This window comes from Bubalus bubalis, chromosome 17, assembly GCF_019923935.1.
Source record: "Bubalus bubalis isolate 160015118507 breed Murrah chromosome 17, NDDB_SH_1, whole genome shotgun sequence".
Classification (NCBI taxonomy): domain Eukaryota; kingdom Metazoa; phylum Chordata; class Mammalia; order Artiodactyla; family Bovidae; genus Bubalus; species Bubalus bubalis.
In genome coordinates this window covers 11,388,314-11,401,924 of record NC_059173.1, presented here as the reverse complement: position 1 = coordinate 11,401,924, position 13,611 = coordinate 11,388,314, and the positions used below count along the sequence as shown (strand labels likewise).

The 13,611-nt window shown below is 49.7% G+C and overlaps 1 protein-coding gene and 1 non-coding gene across 7 annotated transcripts in view; both read left to right on the top strand.

Annotated features, from left to right (window-relative positions):
* Nucleotides 1-13,611, top strand: part of TPCN1 (two pore segment channel 1) — a 59,064-nt gene that overhangs the window by 22,362 nt on the left and 23,091 nt on the right. For 5 of the 6 annotated variants that reach the window (XM_044930108.2, XM_044930107.2, XM_006053003.4 and 2 more), the window contains 4 exons: nt 5,963-6,090; nt 11,910-12,086; nt 12,502-12,615; nt 13,399-13,529. In XM_044930108.2, coding sequence (XP_044786043.1) covers nt 5,963-6,090; nt 11,910-12,086; nt 12,502-12,615; nt 13,399-13,529 — 550 coding nt within the window. Of the gene's footprint in view, nt 1-5,962; nt 6,091-11,215; nt 12,087-12,379; nt 12,616-13,398; nt 13,530-13,611 lie in introns of those variants that run through there. The other variant, XM_044930111.2, reaches the window with a different exon arrangement.
* TRNAW-CCA lies at nt 3,640-3,711 on the top strand. Its single transcript has one exon. It is a non-coding gene; the product is annotated as a tRNA-Trp (tRNA).

Sequence of the window (13,611 nt, the reverse complement as noted above, 5' to 3'; positions counted from 1 at the left end):
TGGAGCTGATACTCCAGGCAGGGAAGCAGGCATCAGGCAGGCCCACGAGTTAAGTCCATGCCCCTCTCCCAGATGGCAATAGAAGCCCAGGAGGAAGCCGGAGGCCATGTGAGGAGGCCGGGGCATGGGGGTGTGCCCAGGGAGGCCGGAGGCAGCCTCTGTAAGATGACCTTCGGGTGGACACCTGGGAGACGTGACCAGGCCAGCCATTCAAAGATCCGGGGACAGGGCTGAGGGGACAGCAAGTGCAGAGGCCCTTAGCGGAAAGTTCCAGGCCTGTCCCAGGAGGACAAGGAGGCCGGTGTGGCCAGCGTGAGGGGTGACTGGGATGAGACCTCAGACCGGGTTTCCTAGGACCTGCTCCCCGCAGAGGAGGACTTCCGAGTTTTCTCAGGAGCTGGAGGCGGTGGCATGTTTGGGGCAGAGGAGTGCTACCACCTGGCTTAGGTTTTTAAAGGATTACTGTTATACTGAGCTAAAAAGTTTACTTAAAACACATGCATACACACATCAAAGGATTTCTCTGACCGGCGTAGAGAAGAGATGGGCAGAGAGGGCCAGGACGAGGAGCCAGACCAGCAGCAGGGGCGTTGCCCGGTGTCGTGAGGGGCTGGGAAAGTGCAGACAGTATCTGGGAGGGTCACTCCACATGATGAATGAGGGGGGACGTGAGGGGATGAGCCTCCTGAATCCCTGGGGCCTCTCCTGCCCTGGGGTTCTCTGCCTGTATTGTGCTCAGTCGTGTCTGACTCTTTGTGACCCCCATGGACTGTAGCCCGCCAGGTTCCTCTGCCCATGGGATTTCCCAGGCAGGCATACTGGAGTGGGTTGCCCTTTCCTCCTCCAGGGGATCTTCCTGACCCAGAGATTGAACCTGCATGTCTTGCATTTCCTGCATTGGCAGGTGGGTTCTTTACTAGCACCACGTGGGAAGCCAAGGTACAGTCATTCTGTTCAGCACTTGTAGGTCAAGAAAAATATTCCCCAGCTTGCCAAGACCTTCCGCCTGTCCGCCGATCACTCATGGCCCTCACTGGCACATCCCAAGAGCTCTGGCCCATGGGAATGATGATCTGTGGAGGCCCAGTCACTTTTCTCTTTGGTTTGTCTCACTCAGGGCTGCACACGGCAGTGGTCGCCCTGTGGCAGACCACCATCCACATTACTCTAGTGAGGGCTGAGTGACCAGAGTCTGTGGTGGGGAGACCTCTAGACAGGCAGCCAGGAGGCCCGGGTGCTAGAGCTGGCTCTCTGATGGATCAGCCCTGGTACACAGGTACGCTCTCTGCCGTGACCTCCATCTCTAAGAGATGGGCATTCAATTAAATGGTCTCTCCAACCCATTGCAGGCCTAAGCGTCATCCTTTCTAAGACCCTGGACCTGACACTCATCCTTCTATGATGGACAGCAGAAAGTCCTCCAGAGTCCATGGAGGGAAACCCCATAGTCCATTTGTTCAGTCGCTAAGCCGTATCCGACTCTTTGCGACCCGGTGGACTATAGCATTGCAGGCTTCCCTGTCCTCTACTGTGTCCTGGAGTTTGCTCAGATTCACGTCCAGTGAGTCTGTGATGCTGTCTCTTCAACCATTTCATCCTTTGCTGCCCCCTTCTCCCCCTGCCTTCAATCTTTCCCAGCATCAGGGTCTTTTCCAGCGAGTCGGCTTCAGCTTCAGCATCTGTCCTTCCAGTGAACACTCAGGGTTGATTTCCTTTAGGATGGACTGGTTTGGTCTCTTTGCAGTCCCTGCACTTTGGTTAAACATGGGGATTCTCAGCATAGACCCTGCTGACCTTCTAAATGTGTGAAGCCTGGCTGAGTTCACAGGTCTCTCTGGGCTTCCTGTATCTCACCTGTAAAATGGACACAGTAATGATGTTATTATGAGGATGAAATTTACAGTGATACATATATCATGCTGAGAGTAGCCTGGCACACAGAATATGCCCTGGAAGTGTGTTTGTTATTTCAGCAGAAGCCGAATTGATGAGGTCTGGGCTACATAGATTTGTAGGGCTGAGGTTCGTTAGGGTGGGGGTGAGACACGTGTGCTAAGAAAGACCCTTGTCACCCTCTCCTTGCACCACGGCAGCCTTGGTAGAAGGCTTCTGGTAGTCAGCAGGATCCAGGCGGCTGGGGTCTGCACCGGTTGTGGCAGGGCTGGCCCACGGGTAGCTCAATTTGCTTTGATAACCACTGCCCCCCCCAACACACACATGAGAGGAAGAGCTGGGAAGGCTCACACTGGGGGATCTCTGAGGCAGGGGCTCACGCAGATGTTTCTGTCTAGCTCAGGCTGGGAAAGTGGCACTAATGTCCCCTGCCATCTGTGCCAGCCATCGCCACCCACACCGCACCAGCACCGCTCTTTACCTAGGACTGCTGTGTCCCGGGTGCCAGCTCCTGCCGTGTGGAGGGCATGGAGGATTCAGCACAGGCACCCGAGATCCCAGCGCCAGCCAGCTGCCTGCCTGTGTTTCTCCTGCTCAGGAGTCACGTTTGGGCTCACGCTTCCCTGATCCATGCAAGCGGGTGGAAGAAGGTGGTTTTGACCTTCCGCTGGTTTCACCTGGGGCTCAGTTCTTTCAGAAATGGGCACAGGGATCAGAGTTAGGAGATCCTGGCATTGGGAGAGCAAGACCAGAATGAGAAGGGCTGGCTGCAGTCAGATGTGATGGAATAGCTGCCATATTTTTAATCCTTTCAGCCATGGCTTGTCCTCCTTTCTGGGCTTCCAATTCTTGAGAGGCATGCTTGCATGCGTGCAAAGGCACTTCAGTCATGTCTGACTCTTGGTGACCCTGTGGACTGTAGCCTGCCAGGCTCCTCTGACCACAGGGTTTCTCCAGGCAAGAACACTGGAGTGGGTTGCTGTGCCCTCCTCCAGGGGATCTTCCCAACCCAGGGATCGAATGCGCATCTCTTACATCTCCTGCATTGGCAGGCGGGTTTTTTACTGCTAGCGCCACCTGGGAAGCCCCTTGAGAGGCATGCAACCTACCAATTAGGAGCTAACCAGCCTAATTTGGTATCCAAGCCCTGCTTCTCACTGACTGCATGACCTCAGGAAGGTACTTAATTGAAGTGTCTTGGAGGAGAAAGGCAAGAGAACAAAGAACAGGTGGTATAAACATGCTGTAAATTGCAAGATGATATATTTAAGCCTAACCATATTAGTAATTACATTAAATGTAAATAATCTAAATACTCCAATTAAAAGGCAGAGTTTTTCAAACTGGAGGAAAGAAGCAAGACCAAACTATATGCTGCCTATAGGAAACAAAGTTTAAATAAAAAGACACAAAGAGATTAAAAGAATGGATAAAGCTATAATAATCACTAATCCAAGGAAATAATCAAAAGTGGAAGAGATATTATAATCAGAGACAAACATTTGTATATTTATAGACTGCATTATATATATATATATGCATATATGTGACTCAAAATTTTAAAAAAATAATGTAATAGGTAAGAGTTGGAGACACTTCAATTAAGTTGTACAAATGGCAACTAAGCATATGGAAAGATGCTCAACCTTATTAGTCTCTGAGGAAATCCAAATTAAAAGCATTGGAATTAAAACAATGCAGTAACATCACAATATTTTAGGATAGTTAAGACTTAAAGCAGTTACTTCCCTGGTGGCTCAGAGGTTAAAGCATCTGCCTCCAATGCGGGAGACCTGGGTTCGATCCCTGGGTAGGGAAGATCCCCTGGAGAAGGAAATGGTAACCCACTCCAGTATTCTTGCCTGGAGAATCCCATGGACGGAGAAGCCCGATAGGCTACAGTCCACGGGGTCACAAAGAGTCGGATACGACTGAGTGACTTCACCTTCACCTTCAAGACCTAAAGCAGTGAGCATATCAGTTGGTGGTGGGGAAGTGGAAGACCTAGAACTCTCATTTACTGCGAGTGGGAGTGTAGAACGGTACAACCACTTTGGAAAACAGTTTGGTAGTTTTGTAAAAAGTTAAATGGGTGATCTAGATATTTCACCCCTTGGTATTTACCCCCAAGAAAGGAACACCTACATCCACCTACACCTACAAATCCTGTACATGAATGTTCATTTGAAATAGCCAAGCATTGGCAATGGCCTAAATGTCCATCCATGGGACTTCCCTGGTGGTCCAGTGGCTAAGACTCCTAGCTCCCAATGCAGGGGGCCCAGGTTCCATCCCTGCTTGGGGAACTAGATCCCGCATGGCACAGCTAAAAATCCCAAGTGCCACAACTGAGACCCATTGCAGCCAAATAAATAAACAGTAAAAAAAAAAAAAAAGCTAAGACTTGTTTCTCGGTGCCATGGCATGTATCGGTACACATACTTGAGTGCTGTGACAAGCCCAACTCAAAGAGGCTTAGGTATAAAAGGATCTTTGTGGGCTCAGATTTTGGAAATGCTCTGAGGTAAATTTCAGGCACAGCTCAATCCCAGGGGTGTAACTCAGGCAGGTCTTCCCCACTTGGTGGCAGAGGCAGCCTCCAGCAGCAATAGGGAAAGAGCTCCCCAATCCCTCCACACACACACACACACACACCTTTCTAAACTGGTCCTGGAGAAGTTCTAGGTTCATTGGCTAGACTTCGGTCAGCACCATTGGCTGAACCAATACCTGTCTGGGGTAAGACAGGGGCAGGCTGGGGCGGGTGTTGAGGGGATCTCATTGCACTGGATCAGCTGCCAGGGGTGGAGTTGGCCAGAGCCGAAGAATAAGGACAAAAAGTAGGGAGCGGACATTCAGACAGACAGGACTGAGTTACCAGAAGGAAAGGGCATGGGTCTTAGCAGGGAAGAGCCACGGATGACCCTGCACCAGGGAACAAATCCAGTTATTTTTATTTTTCTGACAAGGCAGTATATTAACATGCTTCTACAAGTCAAAAGTCATCAAAAAGATCACTCCCTCTGAGCGACTTCCACCCCGTTCTCTCCATCCATTGTGGGTAATCAGTTTCATCAAGTTCTAATTTATTCTTCCTATTTCTTCCGTTAAGTAGATATCTCTGTGCTTTCTTGTTTTTTCCCTTATTTACACAAATGATAGCATTGGGTGTGTGCTTTTTTTATACTTGCTTTCTTAACAGGAGAAAGAAAAATTTAATTGAGGTATGGTTGATACACAACATTGTATGTTTCAGGTGTATAATATAGTGATTCACAATTTTTAAAGGTTATGCTCCTTTTAATTTATAAAATACTCCTTTGCTGCACAATATATCCTTGTAGTTTATTTATTTTATCCATAGTCATTTGTACCTCTTAATCTCCTCCCCCATCTTGCCCCTCCACCTTCCCTCTCCCCATAGAAACCACTAGTTTGTTCTCTGTACCTATGAGTCTGTTTTTGTTGTTGTATTCACTAGTTTGTTTTAGTTTTAAGATTCCACACATAAGTGATCTCATAACAGTATTTGTCTTTCTGATTTATTTCACTCAGCGTAATACCCTCCAGGTCCATCCATGTCGGAAGAACATCTTTGCTAGACATACTATTCTTGCTGTCGTTAGTATTGGGTTGGCCAAAAAGGTCATTTGGTTTTTGCCAAAATATGTTACCCGAACGGCCTTTTCAGCCAACCTAATACACGGGATCACGTGTAGACTTATGTGTGCTTAGTCACTCCGTCGTGTCGGACTGTTTGTGACCCCATGGACTGTAGCCTGCCAGGCTCCTCTGACCATGGGGATTCTCCAGGCAAGAATACTGGAGTGGGTTGCCATGCCCTCCTCCAGGGGATCTTCACAACCCAGGGATCGACCCCAGGTCTCTTGCATTGCAGGTGGATTTTTTACTGCCTGAGCCACCAGGAAGCCCAAGTATATACAGGGGGGTGTTGACTTATATAATAGGATATGAGTGAGAGCAGGTGAATGACTGCCAGCCTTCTCTCTGGTGAATGGTGTCTTTTTATTCTCTCAAACCTGGGTTGTAAATGAATCTCCTCTTGCAGATGGAGGCAAATATACCGTCCACGACTCCCAGGCCCCCAGTCTGAGCTTAGAGGGTGAGAACTCCCCCTCCAGCCCCACTGGACATGACTGGGAGATGAATTATCAAGAGGCAGCAATCTACCTCCAGGTGAGTATCTCCCGGGCAGCATCTGGCCCTTCTTGCCACATGTTGGTGGAGACGGGGAGCCAGGCTCTGTTGGATGCATGCCCAGAAATCCAGTTCTGGCTTTGGTGCTCCATGTGTGAGCTTCTCGTTTCATAAGATGACGCCGGGAGAGCCAAGCTGGCTGTGCCCGTGGGCTTGTTCCCAGGACCCCCAGTGTGTGGCCCTGCCTGCCCCCAGGTTCCCCTAGTCTGTCCATTTGGCCGCCCCCTGCCCTGCTCCCTCTTCTGGAGAGGCTGGTTCTCGGGAGGGAACTCTTCTATCTGCTGAGTCCAGCTGACTCAGTGTGCAGGGTCTTGAGATGTTTATTCTTCCTGTTTCTCCTGCTGCTGCTTTCATATTTGCTATTCCATGCTTGGTTTTTGTTTTTAAACAAATTTTAAAATCTTTATAATTCTGTCTGGTAAGTGTATCTTAATTTATTTAACTATCCTGATAGGTTGGATATTTTCTCTTTTTATATTTCCCTTACTGTATATTATGCATTTCCCTGTTATAAATTATAATATGAGGACAATCTATGTCTTCAGCTATTTCTCTCTTTTTCTCTTTAATATCGAGGATTATTTTATTAGGAAACACTCCAAGAAGTAGAATCAGTGGGTTGAAGGAATCGACATTTTTTAGGGCCTTTGGTATACAGTATTGAATACTCTCCAAAGGGAATATTGCCTGTTAACTGCTAATCTCACTGTCTATGGCATTTTCACCTTAATCTTGTCATCTTTGTCATTATAAGATTTCAGCTTCTGCTGAAATTTCAGCATTGAATACGGATTTGGGTGAGGAAATGGGATTTTTCTTAAGTTCATTTGAATGATCACTTTCCCCTAATCTTTTTTTTCTTTGAAGCAGCTCTGCCTTTTAAGTATTTGCTTTTCTATTTTCAAAGAAAATTTAATGAAATTCAGATACTTATTTGATAGCTGTTCAGGTGTCTGTGTGTTTCTCACGTTTTATGGCTGTACTTCTCAAGGAATGGGTTTTGATTCAGGTTAAGGCAGAAATGATTCAGGTTAAGTAGAAATGTTTTCGGGAGATTTTAGCAAGCTTGGGCATGCCTGTTGACGTTGCAGGATCACTCTATACACTGTCACCCTCTCTAAGGTTGAACAGGTGCTAGATAAGAGGCCAGGATGGATCAGAATACAGAATTAGAATCACTGCTTGGTAATTGCCTCTTTCCTTAAGGAGGTGAGAACATTAGTAATAAAAATGGCTATCATCAAATAATAAATGCTAGAGAAGATGTGGAGGAAAGGGAACTCACCTACACTGTTGGTGGGAATGTAAATTGGTACAGACATTAAGGAAAACAGTATGTAAGTGTCTTAAAAAACTAAAAATAGAGCTACTATATGATCCAGCAATCCCACTCCAGGATATATATTTGGAGGGAAAAAACCCCTCTAATTCAAAAAGGTATGTGCACCTCAGTGTTTATAGTAGCACTATTTACAATAGCCAAGGCATGGAGACAACCCAAGAACCAAGTGCCCCTCAACAGACAATTGATTTAAGAAGATGTGGTATATAATACATACACACATATATGAGCAGTGGAATATTACTCAGCCATAATAAAGAATGAAATGTTGCCATGTGCCATAGTGTGGATAGACCTAGAGAATATTACTAAGTGAAGTAAGTCAGCTAGAGAAAGAGAAATATTATATAACTTCTAAGTGGAATCTAAAAAATAATACAAATGGATCTATATACCAAAAAAAGACTAAGTTAAGTATGTACTTGCTGATCTTTCTAACAATCTTACCAGCAGTTTGATCATCTCCCAGTTCATACACCTGAGACTCCCGGGGGCTAGTGAGTCCAAAGCCAGCCAGCTAGTAAACTGCCAAGCTTGTATTTAAACCGTGTCCATCCAGCCTCCGAATGATGTTCTTTCTTCTCTACGTGGTGGCCACATTTCTGTTCCTGACCCCATGCGGTCACTCAAAAATGGGCCATGTCTTTAGGGAAAAAGAGGTTACAGGACAGAAAGTATCATATGGTGACTTTTAATATATAAGTTATATATAATTTTATATAATGTGTGTCTATGTATGCACAGATACCCATTCACATCTGGAAACTTATTTGTCAGAATATTAAAGGTGATTATTTTTGGCTGATGAAATTTTTACTACCTTATAATTTTGTGTATTACTTGAATTTTTTTTCTTTTTTACAAAAAGATGCATCCTCTTGTAAAATTAAAACTAAAAGCAGAACTGGGGTCCCCGTGGACAGTGGTTACTGGCTTGGAGGACGGTGTTAGCGGGAGTCCGATAGCCGTTTCCGCGCTTGCGGATGGGCTGCAGCATGGCTTGGAGGACGGTGTTAGCGGGCGTCCGATAGCCGTTTCCGCGCTTGCGGACGGGCTGCAGCACAGCCCCCGAGCCAGGTTGTTCGTGTGCTTGGCTGACTGGCCCCTTGCTGCTTTGCAGCAATTTTTGTGCCACCAGCAAATTTGGTGCCTGTGGTTTCCTCTCTTCCTAAATTTACCTATTAACTCACTCACCCACAGGAGCCGTGTGCCCGGAGCTCCTGTTGCCTCCAAGACCCTCCTAGTTTTCTTTGTGGACTTCTGCCCCAGGGAGCAGAGATTAAAGGCCTGGAAGTCACGTACAGCCGGCCTGGCTTCTTATTTTTCCTAATCATAAAATTTCCTAGTTCATGATCAGCCTCTAGGAAATAAGGCCAGTGTTCTCCTTAGTGCATGCGTGCTCAGTCATGTCTGACTCTTTGCGACCCCATGGACTGTAGCCCCCTAGGCTCCTCTGTCCTTGGGATTTTTCAGGCAAGAATACTGGAGTGGGTTGCCATTTCCTCCTCCAGAGGACCTTCCCAACCCAGGGATCGAACCCAGGTTTTTTGCGTCTTCAACATCGGCAGGTGGATTCTTTACCACTGCACCACCTGGGAAGCCTTAGCATCTGGGTCACGATAGGGACTCAGATCCTATTTCACTCGGTCCTTGCTGGGGAAGGCCTCATCTTCCATCTGCCCTGCTGCTGCTGCTCAGTCGCTTCAGTCGTGTCCGACTCTGTGCGACCCCATAGACGGCAGCCCACTAGGCTCCCCCATCCCTGGGATTCTCCAGGCAAGAACACTGGAGTGGGTTGCCATTTCCTTCTCCAATGCATGAAAGGGAAAAGTGAAAGTGAAGTCGCTCAGTCGTGTCTGACTCTTAGTGACCCCGTGGACTGCAGCCTACCAGGCTCCTCCGTCCATGGGATTTTTCCAGGCAAGAGTACTGGAATGGGTTGCCATTGCCTTCTCCGTCCATCTGCCCTGAGGCAATTCCAAGTCCCTGAGGTCAGATTTGGGAGCTCCATGTCAGTGGTTTCCTCTTGCCAGACCTTCATCCCTGGCTACCTGTTGGAAGAAATTACCCGAGAATTGCATTTTCTAGAAGTCCAAGCCAGAAGCTCCCCAGGCAACCATGTGTGACCCCTGTGGCCAGGGCGGTGGTGGTGAAAACCACAGCCGGCACAGATCACAGGATGGGGAGCGAGGCTTGCCCAGCTCACCCACCGTGTGACTCCAGGATGTTTGTTCCCTGCCCTGTCGAGTCTGTGGTTTGCCTTTTATTTTTTTTTTGATCATGAGGATAGTGATGTATCGGGCTTCAGGGAAGTGACTCGCTTGAAGTTCCGCTGCAAACCACAGCCAAGGTCAGAGCTCCCAGCCAACTCCCAGCTACTGGACAGTCCTCGGCCTGACAGGTGCCTGGAGAATGATCTCTTGCAGAAATGCTTCATCTTACCAAACATCTATTAAACGCCCACTGTGTGCACCAGACACTGTGCCAACTGAGGTCTTGACTATATCTCTTGCTCTCCCAGTTCTCTGTAACAAGCTTGGCGAGCTGAAGCCACCTCCAGCTGGCACAGGAGCCCACTGGCCAGGGCTCCTTCCATGGCACCATGTGCCACCTGGCCCAGAGACACTTCTTCCTGTTAACCTGGCTTTGTAACTTCTGCAGGAATCACCGGGCACGCATGTGTTAGTTTCACTTTTGCCAGAACAAGGGTTTATGAGGATGGTTGCATGTGGCCTCATCCCAGAAGAGCCAAATATTGGAATAGTTGAAGGTCTGCCTGCATTCAAGAACACCCAGAATGCTTTTGGAAAGGCTCTGGGTGTCCCTTCTGGGGCTCTGACCCTTTTCTCCTCTAGAGATCGGAGCCAAGGGCAAGAGCCTCTGTTCTGAGTGTGCTGAGAGTGAACGAGATAGGTTCTCCTGACTCAGCATCATTGGTGTTTAGGACGGGATAATTCTTTGTTGTGAGGGGCTGCCCTGTGCATTTTAACAGCATCCCTGGAACTGCCCCTCTGGATGCCAGCAACACCCCCAGGTGTGACAGCTACATGTGTCTCCAGCCCTGGGGTGGGGTCAGGGCAGGGCAGGTGCTCAACACTGCCCCCAGTTGAGAAGCACTGAAGCAAGGCAATGCGTGAAAAGTAAATGCTGTCTATGTGTACGCTGCTGGATGGGGTACTGAGGATGAAGTTGATGAAGTGGGACCTCTTTTACGTAGACCTGTGCCCACCAACCTCAGGGAGGCAGTGAAGATCCCCTACCTCCCCCAGAAGACCGATCCTAACAGGGAGGGTCATCGGCTTGTATTCTCAAGTGGACCATTCCCCAGGCTCCATCATTTGTTTTCTGCATCATCAGCAGGAGGCCAAGAACAGACAGAACAGGGCTGCTGGAACCAGGCTGCCTGGCTCTATGGGCTTGGGTGCTACGGAAGTTCCCTGTCACTGCTGTCAAATGAGAAGAAATAGAAGCACTTGCCTGGAAGGCAAATTGTCTGGACTGAAAGGAATGTCAGGGCTCAGTGGAGGGCACTCAGTGGGGGTCAGCCGCTGTCTCCTTACTGTTGGGATGAAAGCATCAAGGGCTTAGGAAATAAGGTGGAAATAGTCAATTAAGAAGTAAGGGGACTTCCCTGTTGGTTCAGTAGTTGAGAAGACTTTGCCTTCCAATGCAGGGGGTGCAGATTCCATCCCTAGCTGGGGAGCCAAGATCCCATATGCCTCATGGTCAAAAAGCAAAAAAAAAAACAAAAAAAAAACAACAACACATAAAACAGAAGCAATATTGTAACAAATTCAACAAAAACTTTAAAAATGGTCCCACATCCAAAAACTCTTTAAAAAGATAAATGGGATGGGGAAAACTGAATAAACCAGGATTCTGATAAAGGGACCCTCAAGCTTTCCCCTCAATGTTACTAGCTTAAAGTAAATAATAACAGGTCACCTCTTCAGGGAGCTTTCCGTGTGCCAGACGCTGTCCTAAGAGCCCTGGGAGTAAGTACGGTCGATCGTTAACCCATGGATGGTTGTAAAGGTGAAAGAACAGTTTCCATGTTGCCCAGGGAGAAGGGGGCGGAGCCAGGACACAGTCATGACTAGTTTACCCCAGACCCCGAGCACTTAACGTCCCACACCTGAGAGTGAGACTTCGGTCTCAGAAGGGACAAGATGCTCCCGCTTCCCTTTGATCTCTTGCGCGTTTTATCCTTTGAGTCCTCCGACTAGTTTTGGAAAGAAGCAAGTCTTTGAAGCCGCATCAGTGGCAAGGGCGAGACATGAGGGGTGTGCTAAGCTGTGAAGAGAATACTTAATTTTCCGTCCTCTCTGGCCTGAAGCTCCACCCACCTGCCAAGGGCCCGCCCCTTTCCCCCGCCCACCACAAGTACCACATCCCAGGCCGCTTCTGCATCCCAGGCGCACTGCTTTGCGCGGGCTCACGCGACTCGCTCTTTCAGGAAGGCGAGAATAACGACAAGTTCTTCACCCACCCCAAGAACGCCAAAGCTCTGGCGGCCTACCTCTTCGCACACAACCACCTCTTCTACCTGATGGAGCTGTCCGCGGCCTTGCTCCTGCTGCTGCTCTCCCTGTGCGAGGCTCCCGCCGTCCCCGCGCTCCGGCTGGGCATTTACGTGAGTGTCCTGGTGGCCGCGAGCCACGGCTCTCTGGGGGTGTCGGGGGTGGGAAGGCGGGCAGAGTAACTCAAGCCTGAAAGGGAACATTCTGGAAGGGGAGACACCCCACGGATTTCAAACGAGGAGGCCCTGGGAGTAGCTGGCTCACCAGTCTTGCCTGGGGTCCCCGCCCGAGGGAATGTACCACCCCCAGTCTCCCTGGGATTCCGTTCCCTTTTAACTTCCAAGGAGGGGCAGGGGCCGCCCTCGGACTGCCTCACTTAGGACCCGTGGCCATGCTTTGGCTCCAGGTGAACAGCATACCTGATCAGCAGTCCCGCCCGCTGTCTCCAAAGAAAAGCCAGCAGGTGCACTCACTTCTACTGGGGAGTGGCTGATGACGCTGCGTCTTCTTCACGCCCTGTGGCTGCAGGTCCACGCAACCCTGGAGCTGTTCGCCCTGGTGGTGGTCGTGTTTGAACTCTGCATGAAGTTGCGGTGGCTGGGCCTTCACACCTTCATCCGGCACAGAAGGACCATGGTCAAGGTGATGTGTCCATCTCTTTCCAGCATTTCCTTGTCAACTTCAAGCCTGTATCGTCAATTCAATTGCAAATCCCCCATGCGCTGTGAAGCGTGACTCTGGGTCCCGGACCTCACCATGCTTCCAGCTTTGCTCTGGGTGTCGGCGGTGCTAACAGTAGCTAACATGATCCGGTATTTAGTTCAGGCCAAGCACCAGCATGGTGACCTTTGTGGGAAATGTGTTACTATTCCTAGTTTACATCCAGCCAGATGCAAGAGAATGGGATCTGGATCCCGGAGAGCTGGGATTCCAAAGCAGCCTGGTGTGGCCTCCACACCCGTGCCAGTCAGTGCCATATTGTCCACTTTCTCTGTAGCAGAGAGAGACAGAGGTTGGGATATGTCAGAGTGGTATTTAGCAGTGTCAGAAGCGCACGCACTTGACGGGGAGGATGTGCCCAAGGAATTGGAGATTAGGACGTGCCGAAGACCCCAGGGGCCCTCAGGGGGTAGCTAGAACCAGGGGGTGGGTGGCTGCGGCCTGCGGAGTGGTGGTTTTGTTCAGCGGGTACCCTCTAATGAGCTGCTGGGAGCATCAATCACCCTGAAGCTTGTTCTCCTGGGCCAGCAGCGGTGGACTTCTCCCTGGGGCCTGCCTGATGTTGGGGGAGGTGAGAGAGGGCGAGGGAAGGGCTTCTCTGGACTCCCCTCCGGGATGGGGAGGACTGGCGGGGGCCAGTATCTAGCCGGCCCTCTGGGCCTGGGGCGCAGGGGCTGACAGTGCGCCGTGCGCGGCCTCCCGCAGACCTCCGTGCTGGCGGTGCAGTTCGTGGAGGCCATCGTGGTGCTGGTGCGGCAGACGTCACACATGCGGGTGACCCGGGCGCTGCGCTGCATCTTCCTGGTGGACTGTCGGTACTGCGGCGGCGTCCGGCGGTAAGGCCTGGGGAGGAGCTGCTCACTCAGGTGCTCTCACGGCCCAACCTGCCCCCTGGGTCCGTGGTGGCGCAGGAGCCAG